The sequence below is a fragment of the Gobio gobio genome (assembly GCF_949357685.1).
Source record: "Gobio gobio genome assembly, chromosome: 14".
NCBI lineage: Eukaryota > Metazoa > Chordata > Actinopteri > Cypriniformes > Gobionidae > Gobio > Gobio gobio.
Genome location: NC_137107.1, coordinates 42,684,542 through 42,708,107, shown reverse-complemented (window position 1 = coordinate 42,708,107; position 23,566 = coordinate 42,684,542). Strand labels below are relative to the sequence as shown.

The 23,566-nt window shown below is 39.4% G+C and overlaps 2 protein-coding genes across 3 annotated transcripts in view; one reads left to right on the top strand and one right to left on the bottom strand.

Moving 5' to 3' along the window:
- Positions 1-11,981, top strand: part of shroom3 (shroom family member 3) — a 103,117-nt gene extending 91,136 nt beyond the window's left edge. For both annotated transcript variants that reach the window (XM_079835158.1, XM_079835159.1), the window contains 2 exons: positions 33-308; positions 10,400-11,981. In XM_079835158.1, the coding sequence (XP_079691284.1) occupies positions 33-308; positions 10,400-10,747 (624 nt within the window). In that variant the 3' untranslated portion in view covers positions 10,748-11,981. The remainder of the gene's footprint in view (positions 1-32; positions 309-10,399) is intronic.
- A 7,612-nt stretch (positions 11,982-19,593) lies between these two features.
- Positions 19,594-23,091, bottom strand: sowahb (sosondowah ankyrin repeat domain family member B). The gene has a single exon (XM_079834975.1). It carries the CDS (start codon positions 23,050-23,052, stop codon positions 20,896-20,898), a length of 2,157 nt encoding a protein of 718 aa, XP_079691101.1. The 5' UTR covers positions 23,053-23,091; the 3' UTR covers positions 19,594-20,895.
- Between the last annotated feature and the right edge of the window lie 475 nt (positions 23,092-23,566).

Here is a 23,566-nt window from a genome sequence, read left to right as displayed (position 1 = left end):
TTCATGGTGCATTACGATCTGCTGTCCTGCAGGTGGAGCTGTTGCACGCGCTACACGTGAGCATCCGATCGCTGCAGGGGGAGAGAGAGGGGCTGCTGGAGCAGCAGAAGCGGTTCGGGGCTCTAGGCGGCAGCATGGAAGCTTTAGTTGAATGCTGCAAACCCAATGAGAGAGAGAAGTACCGCATGTTCGTGGGAGACCTGGAGAAGATCGTAAACCTGCTGCTGTCGCTGAGCGCTCGACTCGCCCGTGTGGAGAACACACTCTGCGCGCTGGACGACGACGACGAGGAGAGTGTAGAAGAGAGGGTGAGGAGTGTTTCAGAAAATACATTTACATTTAACTCAATTTATAATTACAATTTATTTTAAGGTGCCGTAGTTACACATTACTACATGTACTTGTTATATTAATAACAGTAAATTATGCATAATTACCAGGGCCGGATTAACAATTTCCTGTGCCCTGGGCAACAAGACTCGAGGGCCCCCCTGCCCCTGTCCCTGCCCCTGCCCCTGCCCCTGCCCCTGCCCCTGCCCCTGCCCCTGCCCCAAAGCAACAATCGCAAAGTCGCTATCACCAAGAGCATATAGCCTATACTTCTATACTAACAAATCAGGCTTCTGCAATGCTCAGTGGAGATGGCCTCAGCATAAAGTGCATTCAAGAGACAGAACAGATGCACAAATGTCTAACATAACTTTTTACAATGAATCTTTCACAGAACTTGGTGGCGACAGAGTAATTATTAAATGTTTCAATATAGCCAATCAATTATATTTAGACTGCAACAGTGAAATAAAGCAGACAGCTAGGGAAGCCTTAAAGGGTTAGTTCACCCAAAAATGAAAATTCTGTCATTAATTAATTACCCTCATGTCGTTCGATACCCGTCAGACCTCCGTTCATCTTCAGAACACAAATGAAGATATTTTAGTTGAAATCTGATGGCTCTGAAAGGCCTCCATTGGCACAATGCACGGTTCACTCTCAAGACCCTTAAAAGGTACTAAAGATGTCGTTACAAAGTCCATCTCACTACAGTGGTTCTACAATAACTTTATGGAGTGACGAGAATAGTTTTTGTGCACAAAAAAACCCTAAATAACGACTTGTATAGTGATGACGATTTCAAAACACGGCCTCATGAAGCTTCGAACCGTTATGAATCAGTGAGTCGAATCATGATTCGGATCACGTGTCAAACCGCCAAACTGCTGAAATTTGCCGATCCAAACAGCTGAATCGACTCACTGATTCATAACGCTTCGAAGCTTCATGATGCCGTGTTTTGAAATCGTCAACACTATATAAGTCCAGTAATAAAGTATTCTTGTAAGTTTATAATATGCCATTGAAAATACATAACTTGAAAGTAAATATACATTAATGAGCACATATATTTTTGAAAGAACTAAGTGTTTTTATCTTAAGAATAAACTAAAAAAGTTACACAGTGTAGCTTTAACTTAAAAAAGAAAACAGAGATTATTTCTAAAATGCTACAATGTGAAATTATGGCTATTTTTGGAATACGTTTCAAAATGTTGACTAATTTCAATTCCTTTTCTCTTTTTAATTTTCTTTTAGCGCTCCCGCTTAAATTTCAGACAGTGTTGCCCGATTGGGTCGACGATTTCCAACCCAAACGCTCACTAAATCCCGCCCAATCCAAGAAAAAAAAAACGCCCAAATTTTGAACTGCCAAAATAATGTGATATAATTGTATTGCCATGTCAATCAAAGTTGGTTAGCACCATTTATCTCCTTAAAACAAAATAATGATGTCAAAATAAAATAAAACATAATACATTTCCCAGGAAAATGGATCAAAACAGGGCATTCAAATATAGTCATGCATGACTAAATTGTTTAAGTGGAAACTGTCAAAATCACAAAATTAACTGATGATTTTAACCCATGGAAAAACGCATGCATCATTTTCAAATGTCAACAGTAAGAATAAACTAATTTAAGTACAAAAAGTGCCCAATATAATCGGAATAAACAATGTAATTAGTAGGCATTACACACACACCACAGCCAAATGTGTCATTCACTGATACTGTACGATAGTCCTACAACAAAAAATGAACAACAAGAATGCGTTTACCTTTGTGTTATACTTTAACTTCAGACAGAACTACAGTAACGTTATGTCTTTCGTGAAGTACATATGTGTGGAACATAACGCAGAACTTAAAGGGGCACTTCAGCGCTGGGAAAGATGAATGTGTATTTAAACTGTGTCATTTATCTAGTAGAAATGTGAAATTTGGTGCCTTCTAGACTATGAAAAGAAAAAAAAATGGTCTTGTGGATGAAAGACAACAACTCCCAGAATGCAATGCCACGGCTATTGGTTATCACTTGCCCACCGCCCCACCGTCGTTTTGATATTCAGAGTAATAAACCATTTCGTTCAGTTAGAGAATAGACTTTACAATGAAAAACTGAACGTGTCTTTTCAATAAAGTGTGAGTAAGCCGAACGAAAGTCACGGCACACGCAGCAGGAGTCTAGCTCCTGTAGTCTCTTGCCTCTGGCCAAAAATCCGACGACGACGCAAAATTACGATATTTGCGTCATTGGAGGATTTTTTTCCCAGTAATAAAATGCATAATTCTCGTCTCAGGGGGATATGAGGGGGAATAACAATAATTCGAATATACGACAGGGTTTCTACTGATACAAGGCTTAATGCTAAATCGCTGAGGTTACCCTTTAACACAGTCCAAATGGATTAATCGTTGATTCAAACCTCTTTCAGCAGCTGTTGGGACGAGTACAGCACAGTCTGGACGGTTTAAAAGGTGCAAATGTTCTGGTCAGGCCAGTGTCCACACGACGATGGACAGGAGTCATATATTCCGTTTTAATTCAAGTCATTCAACTGTGCTCTTAGAGTTAGTTATATGTATAAAGAGTCTTTGAGTCACAGGTGTAATTCACGTTTTGAGAGTTGGTTCACTCTCCCACCACTCATTACTGTAGATAATTTATAACTGTATATTTATGCCACTTTGGCATAGCGATCATTTGATATCCAGCTACAATTTCGCACTGAAAACCTGTCATAAATGAGCGCGACTCCCTGCAGATCGCTGATTGGCTGAAAGTGCGTGCTCGTCGGTGACGTCAACACCAACGCCAGCTGACTCTATGCCAGTATGTGTCATGATGACTGATTTTATGGAGTACATGCACACTTGAGTTTGTTATTAACTGATTAGACTATAAAATTTAGATGTTTGAAAACCGCCAAACTGACCCCAAACCAGCCCAAATTTTATCCACCCAATTCAAAACCGCTCAATTTGGCAACTCTGATTTCAGAGCGTCAAGTCACGTGATTCGACCTGACAGCCCGTCCTCGCTCGCTGTGCAGGAGAGAAGGAAGCTACAGACACTGTTTTTAACGTGATTTAACATATGTTGATCGAACGGGTTGCAAAAATCTGCATATAATTAGGAAAGTGAGGACTGCGTTTATAACGTGATCTAACATAATATTTGACGGTGCCCAGCCAGGGCCCCTTAGATGTCCTGTGCCCCTGGGCAAGTGACCAGTTGCCCTGATGGTTAATCCGGCCCTGATAATTACAAGTAACTAACCCTAAACTAGGGCTGCACGACTTGGGAAAAATATCGAATTGCGATTATTCTGGGTAAAATTGAGTTTTGCAATTTAAAATGCAATTTTATTTATTATTTTTACAATTGAAAAGTGTACATATAACATTTTGTGCTCATATATTAATATGACTAATAATTATTATTAAGATTTTATTATTATTGCTAAATAAAAACATTTAACAAAACAAGAAATATTACTATTACAATAACATTTTCATTATTAAAAATATAAAATAGAGTATTTCAGAATAAATATAATAATATTTATATTTTACGGAAAACTGCATGTTTAATCGGTCTTACACATCTATTGCCCTGCAGGGCAACTTTTACCTCTCCGGCTTTACATAAACAAGTACAAAACAACAATAAGTGATCATTTTAGAAGATTACAACATCATAAATAATATGCTTGAGGGAGACAAAAGCCTCACTCACATAAACACACATTGTGCTTTAGTACTGGGAATGTTATGAACACTATTTTTAATCAAAAGATGTGTGTTAGGTTCAAATGTTTTTGAATGTGTAAATGAAAGGGTATATTGTAGTATATATTTCCCCTTAAGCTTCCCTGATTTAATCACTAACATTAGTTGGTCATTAGCAATGGTCATGTGATGACTAATACAGTTATATACACTGCTGTTTAAAAGTTTGGGTCAGTAAGTCTCTTGGCTGCATTTATTTGAACAAAAATACTGTAATATTGTGAAATATTAGTACAGTTTAAAAGAACTGTTTTCTATGTGAATACATGTTAAAATGTAATTTATTCCTGTGATCAAAGCTGAATTTTCAGCATCATTACTCCAGTCTTCAGCGTCACATGATCCTTCAGAAATCATTCTGATATGAGGATTTGCTGCTCAAGAAACATTTATGATCTTTATCAATGTTGTAAACAGTTGTGCTGCTTAATATTTTTGTGTAAATCATGATAAATTTGTTACATGCTCCTTTAAGACTGGGCGGTATATCGAGTGTGTACAATATATCGATAGGCCTATATTTCTTAGAAACGATATTGAAGGAGGCAATACCGTTTATATCGATATACAGTAGATTGATACGAAAGCATCTGAAAAATAGTGGAGAGTGAGCTGATGCAGGGAAAGTGCATGATACAATTTGTCCTAAACATGACACATGCTTTATATTAAGGGCTTCAAAATAACTGGTAAGATATAGGCCCAGTTAACACGTATGGTTTAAAGCAGCTTGCCCTGTCAGACGCTCTGAGAGACACTTGTGCTGCTGACAGACAGATAAATACTTGCGGTGTTTAATGCGGTTTTCCTCAGTGCATAACTTACATTTCACAGTTATATTCTCCATCTGTAAATGTTAGAAAGTCATGCAAATATGTCCATTTTGCTGTGAGGAGAGGACAAGCCCTTCTGCCACATTTGGTGCTATATAGCACCATATCTTAACATGTTCTGTATATGGTAGCGGTGCTATATAGCACCTTTAGTCAAAGAACCGCTGAAGCACCAAAATTGGTGCTATATAGCACTTAAAAAGTTTCCCCTATGATTACGAGCCAAGAACCATTTTTTGGTGCCATATAGAACTTTTTTTGTGTGTGTATGCTCCTTTGATTAATAGAAAGTTCATTATAAACATTATAAATGTCTTTACTGTCACGTTTGATCAAATTATTGCTTCTTTACTGAATATTAATTGTAATTTATTTTTAAAAAATCTTACTGATCCAATCTTTTGAATGGTAGTGTAAGTACAAATATTTCAAATAATTGGGGCTACATGTATGATTATTAAAGATTAATTAATTAAATGATCTTCCCACTGACAACAGACAACAGTCTGAGGGCCATTCACATGACACCATTTAAAAAAAAAAAAGGAAACCATTTTATGCTTTTTGGCTGTTCATTTACTTGACAACAGCGTTTTGGGAACCTGAAATTGCTAACTTTTGAAAACAGGTTTCAAAGTGCAAGTATTTGAAAACGATACCGTTATCGTCTCCGTGTCAACTCGTTGAGCATATAGGACTTGATATTACAATCCCTTTGAATAATCGGCACTTTCTTAACATCTTGAGTGGGTAGGGGTAATCACTTCATGGGGGTCATCAGGTGGGCACCCGCCTTCCTTGGTGTTTCATTGATAGGTCCACGACACCTCCAAAGGGCTCAACAGCAACACCTGGCCTTCCAGGTGTGCTCCCCTCTGCTTTTACCCCTCTTGGTCATTTTGCAGACCATTTGGGGTCCTTCCTTTTTAGCCACAGCCAGTTGCTGCTTTGCTCAGCAGCCTAGCAGCTTGTTGGAAGGCCTGTCCTCTGACTCCCAACCCCTTCAGTAGCCTAGTTGTTGTTGTGCCTAGAAAACCTCTGCAACCAATCTCTACTGGGATCAACTGGGTTCGCCAGCCCCATTGTACTACTTCGGCTGCTACGTCTGAGTACTTCAGGCTTTTACGTTCATTCACTTCACCAATTGTAGCCTCCCCTGGCACAGTTAGTTCCACAATGAACAGGAACTTTTGCGAGGGTTGACCACATGATCAGGTCCGGCCTGAGGTTAGTTGTAATCATCTCAGGAGGAAAGCTGAGCTTCCGGTCTAGATCAACTTGCATTTTCCAGTCCCGGGCTAGCCTGACAAGCCAGACCCACATCAAGATGTTGGGTCTGGAAACTCATCATTGGCAGGGCTCAATCCGAGGGGCGGGATAAACGGTTGTCTTTCAAATTCCCTCTGCATGCAATTGGATAGTGCCATGAGCACCACAACCAACCAGAGCAAAGAGAAGGTGAAGCCGAGCTAACGTTAGTTGATAGACTTTTGCTGTATCCGGTAGGCAAAACGTCGAACACATCTTTTTTTTAAGAATGACTTCAGTGCCGTTCTTTGTTCTTTTCTCAAAGAAAAGCTTAACTCCAAGTCTTCCAGAGTCAAGGCCAAATCCGATTCAAAAGACGCTGTTCGTCAGCTTCTTTGTTTACGAGTAGTACGCAGAACCGCCGCAACTCTGCCATGACGTGCTGTCATTATGTTAAGCCCGCCCACCGACTCTACACACGCTGTGATTGGCCTGACCAGAGTTTGGTTTTTCCAGCTCTCAGGTCTACCGAGAGTTGCTAGACTACACTCGCGGCAAAATACATTTTCTGCCGCTAGGGTGCGTCTAGATTTCTAGGCTAGTCCCGGGCAGCATCCACACAAAAACACAAATTTGTGAAAATGGTAACATCATGCGCATCATGTTCAGTCTATAGGCGTGTAGTGTTTCTTTACAAAGTGACATGGCCAACTACTGGCCTGGCATGAACACTACAGCGTTTTTTTTTTATGTTTACGCGGATCCATTTGAACAGGATTGTTGTGACAATGCTTTCGTCTATGCATGAAAACTTGTGTTTAATACATCGTTGTCATGCAAACATACCTTGAATTCCCAAGCAGACACTCCTTTAACACTTAGTTTTTCTGAATAAAGTGCTCTTCCAAATAACTTTGCTCGCCCGCATTTCTCGTACTGAGAAGAAACAAGAAATGCTCATTAAAGGACATATTACATAAGATAGTGATTCATTTGAAAGGTGAGGACAGAGATAAAGTCTTATCTGTGAATTACACTGAAACCTAACGTCATGGTTTATTTAGGCTCGGGTTCATGATAATAACACTTTGTGTGTTTGATATCTCATGACATAAATAAGGGATAATGTACATCCAGCCGGTTGTTATCGGCTAGCCTATATTTATTATCAGAATAAACCCAGACAGGGTGAACAAGAGAGGTCTTGCATCAGCCTGAGGGGGTTTATTCTGCGGTAACAACCGGCTGGATTTACATTATCCCGCTTATTATACGGCTACTTGCCACATAAGTAAATAATTAGATGTGAAATATCAATCCGAGTCGAGCTTCCATGGAGAGAGTAAGCGGCGAGTTCAAACCAGACAGACATTTAAAGGGATAGTTCACCCAAAAATGAAAATTCTGTCATCATTTAGTCATTCAAGTTGTTCCAAACCTGTATGAGTTTTTGTTCTGATGATCAAAAAGGAAGATATTTGGAAGAACATTTGTAACAGCAGATCTCGGCCGCCACTGACTACAATAGTGGGGGGGGAATACTATAGTAGTCAATGGCTGCCAAGATCTGCTTGGTTACAAACGTTCTTCCAAATATCTTCCTTTTTGATCAGCAGAACAAAGAAATTCATACAGGTTTGGACCAACTTGAGGGTGAGGAAATGCAGAGATATTGATCTGAGATGAAATCTTACCTGTTCATCTTATCCATTACAGAGTGCAAAAAAAATATTTGCAAAATGGCAGCAGCTGCGTATGAAACGAGAGCGAACCCGCGACACCGGATGACATAATTAAATAACTAAACACAAAATATTGATTTGACTGGGTTTTAATATTTTATTAGCGCACCAAATGCAAAACTTCCACGAGGAGAAAAAAAAAAAAAAAAAACGGCAACTTCACCTGGGTGAGCCTGTTATCAGTTTTTAGCGGTTGTTATCGGGGAATAACTAGATGGCACGATTGACCAATCAGAATCAAGTATTCCATTTAATGCTGTTTAAAATGTAGTTTCAATATACAGACAGTAATGTTTTCGATTGCACACGCATGAGCATTTCAGAACCCTGCCACACTTATATCAGAGCAATTCCCACATCTTCAGATCAGCTTCGTTTTAAGTCACAGTCCTTGGATTGTGCTTTTGTTTATTTTATTGTATTATACAGCTAATCCTGTTTGACAAGCCACAGAAACTGTACAAACAACAGTAATATTCGTTTCTATTAGGAGGAGTTTCCAGCAAAAAGATGTTTGGCATCACTGTGTTTGCAATATTATGCTTCTACAAACACTAGAGTCGACCCCGCATAAAAACATCCTGGTTTGCCAACTCCGCTAGAGTGACTGAACTAGTCATTCCTATAACGCTAAATAAAGACTGCTTTAGATTTGGATACTGCTGACATATTGAAACTTTAAAATAGAAACATTATTTATTATTATGTTTTATCTAGCATCACATACAGCTGCAAATATTTATGTACACTACTGTTCAAACGTTTGGAGTCTGTAAGGATTTAAAGGTTACAGATTTTTTTAAATGTCTTCTGCTCACCAAGGCAGCATTTATTTGATAAAAATACTGTAAAAACAGTAATACTGTGAAATATTATTACAATTTAAAATAACTGTTTTCAATTTTTATATCTTTTTAAAATGTAATTTATTCCTGTGATCAAAGCTGAATTTATCATCATCATTACTCCAGTCTTCATTGTCATATGATTAGGGTTGCAAATGGGGCGGAAAGTTTCTGGAAACTTTCCATGGTAACTTAGTCTGGGGAATTTTGGAAAATCCCAATTTGGAAACTTAACAGGAATGTATGGGAACTTAAGAGAATTAATTGGAATATATAAATAAACGGTATCATATACAAGCATAAATATAAACATTTTAATTGGTCATGAGCTGACATGTTAGGGTTTGTTTTCTTTCTTCTTCTTTTTTGCATATTGATAAATTTCCCAATTAATTACTTCTAATTTAGTAAATATATCAAATAAATATATTTTTATTGCAGCAATTATTATGCATGTGTTATTTGTTTCAGTGTCACATGATCCTTCAGAAATCATTCTAATATGCTGATTTGATGCTCAATTATCAATGTTGGAATCAGCTGCTTAATATTTTTTTGGAACCTGTGATACTTTTTTCAGGATTCATTGATGAATGAAACCTAGAAAAGATTTATATTTTGAATAAATGCTGTTCTTTTTAAATAATATACCATAAGTCTTTACTATCACTTTTATTTTTATCCTTGCTGAATAAAATATTCATTTTTTTCAGAAAAAAAGAAAAATTCTGACCCCAAACTTTTGAACGGCTATGTATATTGTTATAAAATATTTATATTTTAAATAAATGCTGTTCTTTAACTTTTTAATCAAAGAATCATAGAAAATGTATCTCTGGTTATAAAAAATTTTGCGCAGCACAACAGTTTTCAACATTGATAATAATAATAAATGTTTCTTAAATGTTTCTGAGGGATCATGTGACACTGAAGACTGGAGTAATGATGCTGAAAATTCAGCTTTGATCACAGGAATAAATTACATTTTAAAAGTATATTAAAAATAGAAAAACATTATTTTAAATTGTAATAACATTTCACAATATTTCTGTTATTTTTGATCAAATATGCATGTAATGGAGAAATATACAGTGTATGCAGGGGGTGTGGCCGCTATAGCCCTGCAGTAAATTGTGTGTGTGTGTGCGTGCGTGCGTGTTTGAGGAAGGTGTAGGGTGGAAATTCAACTGAAATTGCAATAAATCTAACCAAAATTATGCTGCAAGATTTTACATGAACTACATTTAAGTTCATTGTTATAGGCTAACCTGCAATTTTGCAAATTCCCAGTTTATTCCAATTAATTCCGTTAATTTCCATGGAAATTTTTCAGCCTTGAAAATTCCCAGAATTTTGCAACCCTAGAAATCATTCTAATATGCTGATTTGCTGCTCAAGAAACATGTATTATCAAAGTAGAAAGCATTAATTTGGAAATAGTAAAGACATTTGTAATGTTACAAAAAAAATCTGTCACTTTTGATCAATTTAATGTATCCTTGCCTGATAAAAGGATGACTTTCTTTTGAAAATATAATCTTACTGACCCCGAAACGTTGAATGTTTGTGCTGATGTGTGCCAATGTGTTTATGCGTCTCTGTAGGAATCTCTGCAGCTGAAGCGGAAGCAGCTGTGCAGTCAACAGGAAGACGCTCGTGAGCTGAAGGAAAACCTGGACCGGCGCGAGCGAGTGGTTCAGGATATTCTGGCCGGTTACCTGAGCCGCCCGCAGCTGCGCGACTACCAGCGCTACATCCGCATCAAACCCGCCCTGCTCATACGACAGCGCCACCTGGACGAGCTCATACGCCAGGGGGAGGAGCAAGTGAGGAGGCTGGAGGAGACCCTCCCCCCCGAGTACCACCCAAAGAACACTGACTCCGCCCCCCAAGCACAGCCTTGTTTTAACTCCACCCACCTGCAACGTCCCACCACAGTGACCTCACTCTGACTCCGCCCATCATAGAATGATGCCACTCGCAGCTGAGGAGGAACATGATTCAATGACACTGACGATTAGCAGTGCATGCAAACAAGTGCCTTAAATGAAGGAAATGACAGAATATGAGCACAACGTATGGAAGACCATAACTGAGACATCATCTACACTGCACCGCTAAATAAATGCCCGATGCATTTACACTACGTACTTAGCATATAGCACAACACTGAAGCACAAGGCACAACACAATGCTAATTCAATGGCACAAAACGCATCATTGTGATTGGCCAAAACACTAATCATTTCCAGCCCTGTAACTTCTGAGCACTTTGGAACAGATGAACCACTATGATGTCACAGAGAAGAAACTATTGAACACACACACACACATACACACACTGTCTATTCGTTGAAATTCCTGTTGCCAATAAATGCGACAGCGAAATATTTATGATTTTACGTTTAGGAAGAATTTTGTAATCTGTACGTTGCTGTACATACTCTTGAGCAATCCCCTCATGATTTTAAAGTGTAGATGGTTTAAAAACAGAATAGATCTTGTATTTTTGTAAGCAAATTACTAGTGAGGGTGTTTTTGTGGCTTTTGGGCGTTTATGGTCAGCTTTAAGAGGTGCTATTATATCTAAATCATGACGATTACTAGCAGAAACAATAATGACGGTTCACTGGCACTTCAACACAATATCAGTACTTGCTTTCAGTAGCGATTAGGAAGCGAAAAGTCCGTTAAAACTGATATTGAACAAATATTATTCACAACTGAGCTGCATGCAGGGATTTATACTTCCTGGTTTGATCGCAATGCACACGCCCAACTTGTTTTGCCAATAATATATTTGATTTTATTTGAATTTGTGGCTGTTTTTTTATTTGGAGAACATCTTTACACAGTCTCGTACCCCATACAGCTGTATGTAAACACATAGACCGCAATAGCAGCGAACTGTAGATGCTCATAATGCAAGTGTTTGTATTGGACTGTTCTTGTATAAGAGCTGTTGTGATCTGATACACATGCCGTTTTTGTTTTTTTGATGGGCCTAATCTGAAGAGAAGGTCCTGCCATGCTTTACACTGTTTAAAAGCAAAAAAAGAGCACAATTGGAAGGCAAAATAAATCTATTTTTTAAATACAACCTCATTGTCTTGGTGTTGCATTATTTGCCATTTTCATATTTGTCATTTCATTGTAAAAATAATAAAATAATGACGTTTTATGATTGATTGAGTCCTGTCAGAACTCACTGAAACTCACCTTCCATAAGTATTGGTATTTTTCTGCTATATATTCCACCTGTTCAAATAAAACTGCTTTGAAGATGCTGTAAGCGATTTCTAAGAAACTGTTTGAATTGATTTGATTATTAATATTTACACTAGAGAAGAACTCGTGGTTATAAAGGGACAGGTGTCATGAGAAGTCCTGTCCCCCTGTGAAACAGTGTAGCTGTTTTAAATGCCTGATCAAAAGCTGTTATCGCGATGTTTTGTTTAAACAGAAATTGATTCAGAATACACGATTCTGAACAAGCAATTGTTTAAAAATAAACTATGAATTCATTGTCATACTAAGTACACACAAATGACAATTTGAAATACGTAATTGATCGCTATAATGGGACATGCCTAACATATTGTCAATTACTTAAATTGATCATCTAAGTAAAAATACCAATACAAAATCATAACATAGTAATGTACCTATAATGTAAATAATAAAGAATAAAAAACAATAATATACAGAACAGGTGCACAAAAATACAAGAGTTTTTTTTTATTATATAAACATTAAAGTGGGGCTTTTAAGATGTAGGGTAAGTGCAACCATGGCGTATAAACTAAGCTAATCGGTTAGCTGTATGCTATGCTAAAACATATGCTAACTAAAAAAAACATTAAGAACGAGATATGCTTGATTTCACAACTTATAGCTTCGGTTATATACTAGTATATATGATTTGCAAGACCATTTTAACACTATTTAAACAACAAAAATCAAAATGTGATTTTGTACGAATTGTAATCAGGCCCTGAACAGATTACCCATTAAAAGTTCTTTCAGCCAATGGAATCGCTCTGGGGTCCTAAGCAGACACTATTTCACAGGGGAACTGGATTTCTCTAGCCTAGAAATCTAGACGCACCCTAGCGGCAGCAAATCTAATTTGCAGCCAGGGTAGTCTAGCAACTCTCCGTTGGCTTGCGAGCTGTAAAAACCAAACTCTGGTCAGGCCAATCACGTCGTGTATAGAGTCGGTGGGCAGGCTTAACAATGTCGGCAGAGTTGCGGCAGTTCCGCGTGCTACTTGTAAACAAAGAAGCTGGCGAACAGCGGCCTTTAGAATCAGCTTTGGCCGCGACTCTGGAAGACTTGGAATTAAGCTTTTCTTTGAGAAAAGAACATAGAAAGGCGCTGAAGTCATTCTTAAGAAAGGAAGATGTATTCAGAGTTTTGCCGACCGGATATGGCGAAAGTTTAATCTTATCAACTAGCTCCACTTCACCTTCTTCGTTGCTCTGGTTGGTTGTAGTGCTATCCAATTGCGTGCAGAGGGAATTTGAAAGACAAGCTTTTATCCCGCCCCCCAGATTGAGCCCCGCCAATGGTGTGTTCACAGACCCAACATCTTGATGTGGGTCTGGCTTGTCAGGCTAGGATTTCTCATCACAGGGGGAAAAGCGAACACGCGCTAATTAAGCTGTGCCAATCAAAACACACTGGGCACTGGGAGCCAACCAATCAGTACATTTCGGAAGGAGGGGCTTCATCGAAGCAGGAAATAAACGGCACATTCTAGCAAGACTTTGGAAGAGAGGTGCTGTAAAGTATGTGAAAAATAATGTTTTTTAACAATCAAGCATGAAAACATATTCTAGGTATTGCAGACAGATAATATTGCGTAAAAGGGCATAATAGGACCCCTGACAGGTGGAGGTGGACAATAGTGAAGTATTTTTACTATACTTTATCCGTTTTTTTTTTTTCTTTTGGAAAATTTACTTCAATACATGTCATACTTTTTTTTTAACCTTTAATACTTAAATTACATTAAAACGTAGTACTTTCTTACTTGTACTCAAGTAAAACTTTGAATAATTTTCATGTAATTAAGTATTAAATTATATTCAATATGAACCGTAGTGCAGTAAACAGTGCAATATTATGCTTTTGAGTGTTGTGAAGTAAAAATTTTCCAAAGAAAAACACTATACAGATCATAGATGCTGTACTTGTTTTCATATGCCATATTTCAAATTCAGATTTCACTCTAATATGCAATGCATTGGAAATATTCACCTCAGATGCGCAAATCGAAGCCGCATAAGTGAAGCTCTTGTGATGTTCTGAATGTTTTGCATTCGCACAAAACCAGTTGCTCAACCAAGGGCAGGGAGAGAAATTGTTTCTAGGTGTACTTAAAAATATTTGAGCAATTAGAAATAGCTTTTTGTAAACGCAAGCGCTAAAATGATTAAGTCTTTCACCGCCAGCATTTTTGATCATTTGCACAAAATTTCCATGGCCCCCAGAATATTTGTTTGAATATATGAATATGTAATATATAAAAAGAAAGAACAGAGCCTCTGCCTTTAAAAAAAAAACAGAAAAAAGAAGCCTGTTTTATTCTAGCTTATTGCATTCTTTTTTTTATCAACACTTGATTGTGGGTTGAAGTTTCATTGACAAAATTCTCAGCTTTTGTTCAATTTTTTTTTAAAAGACTACATCTGTATCAGATTCAGAGCGATAATCAAAACACAGATGGAGTAGATCGAGTCCATCAACACCTCCAAAGCTTCACAGTCCTAGGTGAACATTTAACTCAGTAGCGTTAGGCAGTTTCGAAGATTGAGTGCAGAGGCATTTTCTTTCCTGTTTCGGTTGAAACACGCCCCATAATCACAGTATCAGACTCATATTCTGACTAGAATCTGAGTATGACGACGTCAGGCTACTAAATCTCCTGAACAAAATGTGCATATTCTTACATAATATATGCCGGCCGATATATCGGGCCGATATTTGTGATTTTTACGTGTATCGGCATCGGCCGATACAAGGCTGCTGCATTCGCCGATATTTTTTTCCCTGCATTATTTACAAACAAAATGTGCATATTCTTACATAATGTTGTTTCTTCTGCTTTTACAAAACACAGATGTAAAAGCAGAAGAAACAACACCATTATGTAAGAATATGCACATTTTGTTCAGGAGATTTAGTAGCCTGACGTCGTCATACTCAGATTCTAGTCAGAATATGAGTCTGATACTGTGAATATGGGGCGTGTTTCAACATAACCAGGAAAGAAAATGCCTCTGCACTCAATTGAATAGACCTACAACCAATCAGAGCAACGGAGTAAGGGACGTGTTGAGCGACGCATAGTTGTCATCAGAACTCAACTGCACGAACACTGGAAGAAGAAGAGTGTAAATGATCTTTGCCGGTGTTGTAAAAAGAATTTAAGGATACGCGGAGTACTTACCAACACGATCATCATTTTTGAGACAAAGGTGAATGCATATACGAACAAGATCTCCGTTTAGGATTAGAAAAAATTCAACCCAAGCGCTCTTTGGTGACGTGGATGGTTACATTACTGTTGATCATCTGTCCATCATCATACACTCTAAAAAAAAAAGGTTCTATATGGCACCAAAAATGGTTCTTCAGAGGTGCTATATAGCACCTTAGTCAAAGAACCTCTGAAAAATCGCTGAAGAACCACTGAAGTAGTTTTAGACCGATATATCGGGCCGATATTTGTGATTTTTACGTGTATCGGCCGATACAAGGCTGCTGCATTCGCCGATATTTTTTTCCCTGCATTATTAACAAACAGGCGTCCACAGGCAGCTCTCACCATCTTCAAACTCTCTTGCTCTCCCTCCCTCGCGCATATGAATCAAAATCAATTGAGAATTGACACGATGGTAAAAGGTCGAAAGACTGAAGTTTCACATGGAACATTGGGAGATTTTTTCCTGAATTACCGCTGGTGTTGCTCTACAAGATATTAAGTTAAGTGCACCTACACTCTAAAAAATGCTGGGTTAAAAATAACCCAAGTTGGGTTGAAAATGGACTAACCCATCAATTGGGTTGTTTTAAGCAAACATTTTACCCAACCGCTGGGTCAAAACACCAATTGCTGGGTTAGTCCATATTCAAACCAACTTGGGTTATTTTTAACCCAGCATTTTTTAGAGTGTAACCATTAAATGACTAGGTTGTAAATAGTTTTAAAATTAAGTATAGTACAGTCAGTGTGTTGATACTGTGCAATAGTGTAATTATTTTATTTATGCTTAAATATTTATTTTCAGAATTTATTTTCACCACTGAACTTTTTTTTTCTTGTTCTACCTCACCTGTTTTTACCATTTGTTAAAAAAAAATTTTAGTTCAATAAATGTTCCTTTTTTTAAATTGTAAATTTTAAATTGTTATCATCATGATCATTGTGTCATTTTTATGTTGTAAATTGTGGGAGCAAAAGCAGTATCGGCTCAAGAAAATCGGCAGCCCGTATCGGTCATCGGCTAAGGCTGATGAAAAAAAAAATCGGTATCGGCACTTCTTGAGCCGACACTAAAAAATCCATATCGGTCGACCCCTACACTGAAGCACCAAAATTGGTGCTATATAGCACTAAAAAAGGTTCCCCTATGATTACGAGCCAAGAACCATTTTTGGTGCCATATAGAACCTTTTTTTTTTAGTCTTTTTTTTTTAAAAGACTACATCTGTATCAGATTCAGAGCGATAATCAAAACACAGATGGAGTAGATCGAGTCCATCAACACCTCCAAAGCTTCACAGTCCTAGGTGAACATTTAACTCAGTAGCGTTAGGCAGTTTCGAAGATTGAGTGCAGAGGCATTTTCTTTCCTGTTTCGGTTGAAACACGCCCCATAATCACAGTATCAGACTCATATTCTGACTAGAATCTGAGTATGACGACGTCAGGCTACTAAATCTCCTGAACAAAATGTGCATATTCTTACATAATATATGCCGGCCGATATATCGGGCCGATATTTGTGATTTTTACGTGTATCGGCATCGGCCGATACAAGGCTGCTGCATTCGCCGATATTTTTTTCCCTGCATTATTTACAAACAAAATGTGCATATTCTTACATAATGTTGTTTCTTCTGCTTTTACAAAACACAGATGTAAAAGCAGAAGAAACAACACCATTATGTAAGAATATGCACATTTTGTTCAGGAGATTTAGTAGCCTGACGTCGTCATACTCAGATTCTAGTCAGAATATGAGTCTGATACTGTGAATATGGGGCGTGTTTCAACATAACCAGGAAAGAAAATGCCTCTGCACTCAATTGAATAGACCTACAACCAATCAGAGCAACGGAGTAAGGGACGTGTTGAGCGACGCATAGTTGTCATCAGAACTCAACTGCACGAACACTGGAAGAAGAAGAGTGTAAATGATCTTTGCCGGTGTTGTAAAAAGAATTTAAGGATACGCGGAGTACTTACCAACACGATCATCATTTTTGAGACAAAGGTGAATGCATATACGAACAAGATCTCCGTTTAGGATTAGAAAAAATTCAACCCAAGCGCTCTTTGGTGACGTGGATGGTTACATTACTGTTGATCATCTGTCCATCATCATACACTCTAAAAAAAAAAGGTTCTATATGGCACCAAAAATGGTTCTTCAGAGGTGCTATATAGCACCTTAGTCAAAGAACCTCTGAAAAAAATCGCTGAAGAACCACTGAAGTAGTTTTAGACCGATATATCGGGCCGATATTTGTGATTTTTACGTGTATCGGCCGATACAAGGCTGCTGCATTCGCCGATATTTTTTTCCCTGCATTATTAACAAACAGGCGTCCACAGGCAGCTCTCACCATCTTCAAACTCTCTTGCTCTCCCTCCCTCGCGCATATGAATCAAAATCAATTGAGAATTGACACGATGGTAAAAGGTCGAAAGACTGAAGTTTCACATGGAACATTGGGAGATTTTTTCCTGAATTACCGCTGGTGTTGCTCTACAAGATATTAAGTTAAGTGCACCTACACTCTAAAAAATGCTGGGTTAAAAATAACCCAAGTTGGGTTGAAAATGGACTAACCCATCAATTGGGTTGTTTTAAGCAAACATTTTACCCAACCGCTGGGTCAAAACACCAATTGCTGGGTTAGTCCATATTCAAACCAACTTGGGTTATTTTTAACCCAGCATTTTTTAGAGTGTAACCATTAAATGACTAGGTTGTAAATAGTTTTAAAATTAAGTATAGTACAGTCAGTGTGTTGATACTGTGCAATAGTGTAATTATTTTATTTATGCTTAAATATTTATTTTCAGAATTTATTTTCACCACTGAACTTTTTTTTTCTTGTTCTACCTCACCTGTTTTTACCATTTGTTTAAAAAAAATTTTAGTTCAATAAATGTTCCTTTTTTTAAATTGTAAATTTTAAATTGTTATCATCATGATCATTGTGTCATTTTTATGTTGTAAATTGTGGGAGCAAAAGCAGTATCGGCTCAAGAAAATCGGCAGCCCGTATCGGTCATCGGCTAAGGCTGATGAAAAAAAAAATCGGTATCGGCACTTCTTGAGCCGACACTAAAAAATCCATATCGGTCGACCCCTACACTGAAGCACCAAAATTGGTGCTATATAGCACTAAAAAAGGTTCCCCTATGATTACGAGCCAAGAACCATTTTTGGTGCCATATAGAACCTTTTTTTTTTAGAGTGTATAAAGCCCGCCCTGACAATCTGATTGGTCCGAACGCCTCTGGTTCGAGCATAGTCGCTCCACAATGGATCAAGTCCAGACCGAACTTCCCGACCTCAAATGTTGTGGGTGGAGCTAAGTTCAGCTGGCATCCAGGCTAGAGATTTAGTACTCTTTTAGAAGATGTGAATAGCGCCCCCTACCTTATAACAGTGAAAACACGGAAAGCCAAACATTTCCGTCAATGGCGGGGAAAGAGTTAATCACAAATGCCTGGGAAAGTAATGAAATTGGTCAAATGGTCATAAGGTGTGGGAGTTGTGTTATATTCACCTTTATTCTTGGAATCCCTTTAGAGAGAATCAGGTCACTTGACACCGGCCATAATACGGTCAGTTCTGCAACAGGAAACTTGTGAGTGAAAAGAAACTGCCAAACAAACAATGTAATGGTAACCAGATCCCAGATCAGTGTAACGGCTTAACCATAATGATATGTGCTACTTTATCAGGGCAGTGCAAGCAATCTGAATCATTTAAACAGCAGCAGGCGGTTCACTGGCCAAAAGTGATGTCCAGCCTCGGAAAATTGACATCTTCGCCTTTTATTCAAATATTATAAAAAATGTGTTAAAGCTTTTGTAAGGATGTTGCATAGTTGAGCTTGGAGTCAATTGTTTGATTTGTGATGCAAAATTGTAATTTTTGGAATAAACTATGCAAAAACAAGAGAGAACCAATGAAATATTAATAACTGGTTATGATACGTTTTTGCATAGTAAAATTAAACCTCTAACTGTAGTTTGCCTTTTTTTGCCAAATCATTATGTCAGATAGTTTTTTTGTTCTTCCCTCATAGTTAAAAAATCCCCTCCGAGCATCACTTTTGGCTACTGTGCCTCAAAATAGTCATGTGATTGTAATTTAAAAATCTAAGAGGTCCGAATACGTTGCATGCACCACCGAGGATTTGTTTGCCCTTGAAAAGAAACCTCTGGGGAAGATTTGCTTGATTTCAAAGTCAAACCATTTGATTGGTCTGTATATTAAGGCAGATCTACACATGCAACTGAATCAAAGGTCAAAACGGTTTTACAGTGGTCAAAGTCTTTGTGTTTTATTCAAAATAATAAAGCTGGAACATAAAGGTGTATCATAAAGTGTAAATATTATGCAAGACTCAGCCAACAAGCCGAGACAAGTCGAAACATGTCGGCGAACACAACACTTCATACACATAGATCGCATTGTGATGTTTCCACGGAAGAAAAAAAGTGATAATATCCCAACTCCACCAGTGAAGCCAGGCTAAACTCAGATCAGGCAGAACACACAAGAAACAGGTTTAGCTCAGCATGCAAATCATCAAGCCTTGAACACAGAGAACTTTCATTCCTACATCACATGACTCTGAGAAAAACGGAAAAGAGAGAAAAGGACCTCAAGAAAACACTCAAGGAGGTCTGCGAGCTATGACTGGAATGTTCTTCCAAATCAGTTGGAATTTGGAGGCTTTTTTCTTTATCTCTCATCCAACGTTTTAAGATAAGGAGGATAAATGAGTTAAATATTAGCTGGACTAAACCAGCTGAGAGCTTATCTGTGGTTTTCACCATGGACGCATGCAGTGCTGTGCGAGATCACGGGAAGAAAGACGCCAACTGCAATATCCCAACACAAAAATAAATTGCAAACGAGATCGAAATGCTCACCTCAACACACACTAGAGAACATGGACATTTCTGAACTGAATAGTTTCCTAGATTAAGCACAGAGGAGAAGAAAAAACCTGCAGAGCTTAAGGGTAAAAACTCAAACTAATTTGTCCCTGCAGAGGAAATGAAGAACTTGTTATGAGCAGAAAGCATATTTAGATGATCCTCTGTCTGAAACAACGTGAGTGGGAATCTAGTTTGTATTAGTATGAAGCAAAACAGGGATAGTCCACTCAAAAATAACCATTCTGTCATTCATGTCAGTCCAAACCTGTTTGGCTTTCTATCTTCTGTGGAACAAATGTATTTTACAAAAGTCAGTGGGGTCCAAAACAACATGGGACTTTCATTGCATCGACAAAAAATATCTTCTTTTGAGTTCCACAGAAGAAAGTCAAACAGGTTTGGAAAGACATGAGCGTGAGTAAATAATGACAGAAGTTTCATTTGAGTGAACTAACCCTTTCCCTCACAAGGGAGTTTCAAAACTCCCAGAATATATATAGAAACGACATTCATAGAAAACCCTCAAACCCAATTTAGAAACCGAGAACACAACAGAAACATCGCACCGTTCAATGCACGTGGCCATATTTTTAATCATAAAAAAGAAGTGAAAGTGCTTTTACACCAGCAAAAAAAAAGTGCCACCATTATGAGGTTAAAGTCCTTACAACAATACCGCCACTAAAAAGCTTCCGGACTAGACTTGACCATCAAGTGAGACTTGTGTTTGAACAGTGCGGCAATGGACGTATTTCTTTTGACGTTCACCTTTGTGGTGGCAGATCTTTCGGGCAGGATTACTGGGCAACCACTAATGCGTTTCTGTGGGGCACCCAGAAGTTCTAAGATGTCCCGGTGTTCATCTTTGCCCAAGTATTGCCACGGCCTCTTCCCGCTGCTGTCCCGTAGCCGCACATCAGCTTTGAACTTTTGCACCAGGAGCCGAATGAGTTTCTTGTGGCCGTGAATGGCCGCCAGGTGTAGCGGCGTGTAGCCGCACAAAGTTTTCGCGTTGACGTCTAGAGTCATCCCGACTTTGTCGACTCCGTACCACAGCGTGTTCAGGACGCGATGGTCGCCATGCTTTGCAATCCAGTGGACGACGGTGAAGCCAGATATGAAGTCTCGTTTGCTCAGGAGGCTCGTGTCCTCTCGGAAGAGGGCGTAGATGTCGGTCCACGAGCCTGATGCTGCTTTGACAAACCAGTTGTGTTCTCTGGAGTCCAGAGGGATGGGCGAATGTTTGCTGCTGAACGACCCATCGTGCACGGAGTTCCCCAAACTCTGTGTGGATCCTGTGGGCGAAGAGAGGGAACTGTGTCCTCGGCTAGAGGATGCGGTGATTAGATTGCCCATGCTTAGAGTCGAGGACAGCAGCTGGAGACGGTTGTGCCGTGCCGAGATGTTGTCCTCTGGGAACGAATGATCCAGGTCTTCTCCGAGACTCCGACACATGCGACTCCGCAGACGGGACGTCAACCGCCGGGCGATGGGTCCGTAATGGGTCTCCGGGGAATTGCTTCCTGTGGATGCCCTCGAGCCCTCGTCGTCGAGGTGACCCGTCGAGTGGTGCAAGGACGTGATGTTGCGACTCGGTTGGTGGAGTTGCGACAATAACCTCGCCTCTTGTGTGCGACGCAGGAAAGCGCGTACATCGTCCCTGTCTTGCCCTCCAAATTCCTGATCGCTGGACTGCTCCTCGCGCCCAAAATCTTGAGGCCAGTCGGTATCAGGTGGAGTAGACAAAGGGGAGGGGATTGAGATGCTATCACGACTAGAGGACAGACTCGAAGGACGATGGAGCTGCAGATACGTGGCGCTTGCATGGACATCTTCAGGCAAGCCGTGCATTTGAGACTCATACTCTTCCTGCTCTTGGATCGGAAACCCGTTAAACCTTCCGTTCGGTCGTAGTAGACTATCATTGCTTTGGCTCAGGCCTGCATGAGCGTACGCCTGGGAGTGTATATGAGGAGAAACAGGGCGGTCCAGTAGACAAGGAGAAGAGTTGTACACATGAGACTGTCCGAGGGTCGAGTGCAAAGGCCACGCTTTGGCGACAGGCTCGCCTGAGTGTCTGTGAACATCGAATGTGCCGGCTTCCGAACTTTTCCTTTCAACTGGAGGCCACAATCTAACCTCATAGTAAGCAGGGGCGACGAAGGACTGCTCGCAACCATCTGCTTCCCTTAATTGTCTCTGTTTGGCAGGGTTTACGCTGTTGTGTTCCAGCTCTGTTGCCTCCCTGGTTGCTTTGGACTCCCATGGCTGTTCAAAGCTCTGGCCGCTCGCACTCGAGCGACTGTCTGTGTCAGATGGGGTTGGTTTTAAATGGCAGGTGTTGTTAACCTGTTCTGCAGGGGAAGTGTAAACAACAGATTGTTCCCTCCCATGTGGTGTTGAAGTTTTGACCGCTTTTTCAAAAGTGGGAGTAGAATCGTTGTTGTTATTATTGTTGTTTGTGGTGGAGGTGGTGGTGATGATACCAGCAGCTGGCAAGATTTCAACACGAGTTGGGATGGTCAAATCAGCTCGCGGTTTGCCGCTCACCGCTGGTTTAGAGTCTCGTTCTTTCTGTCGCTCGGGCTCGTGGGTCTTGGCGAGGTCTCCGAGATGCGCACGGTATTTTTTCCTCAGCACAACAACAGACACCCCCTCCTCCTGCCGCACAGTCGCCACGGAGTTCACATACCTCTTAAATAACTCCCGGTTCTGCTCTCGGTCCTCGTCCTCCCTCAAAAACCTCCTGTAGTGGTTCAATAAATCCGCGTTTCGCACCTTCCCGCCGTTGTTGACGACGAAGCGCATCACGGACTCTTGAGTAAAGTCGGTGGCCATGCTCGCGCCGTGTGAATCCCTCTCGTGTTATCCCAGAATCAAACTGAACCGAGGGACCTGACAGGCGGTTTTGCCAGTTGAGATTGTAACTCCACCCACTGGTTTCGCTCTCATTTCCACCTGCATACCTGCGTCCTGAGATACCTGTGCACCTCTATCTATCTATCTATCTATCTATCTATCTATCTATCTATCTATCTATCTATCTATCTATCTATCTATCTATCTATCTATCTATCTATCTATCTATCTATCTATCTATCTATCCGTGTACATATTTATGAACTATCAAAAACCTTGGTTTGAATTCTAGTGATGATAATACTTACAATAGAAAACAACCTGCTTATATTATTCAAATAGTTATACTATATTTTAAACTGCTAAAATATACTGTTGCCTGTATATTGTGAAATATTATTAGAACTTCATTAAATGTTGTTTTAAAAATAGGTCGAATGGCTGAACAAGTATACATTTTTCCATTTATTTATGGTACCTGAAAGTAGCTATT

Bases quoted from the DNA above. Each gene is read 5' to 3' on its own strand.
- sowahb (XM_079834975.1), bottom strand. From the start codon at position 23,052: ATGGCCACCGACTTTACTCAAGAGTCCGTGATGCGCTTCGTCGTCAAC.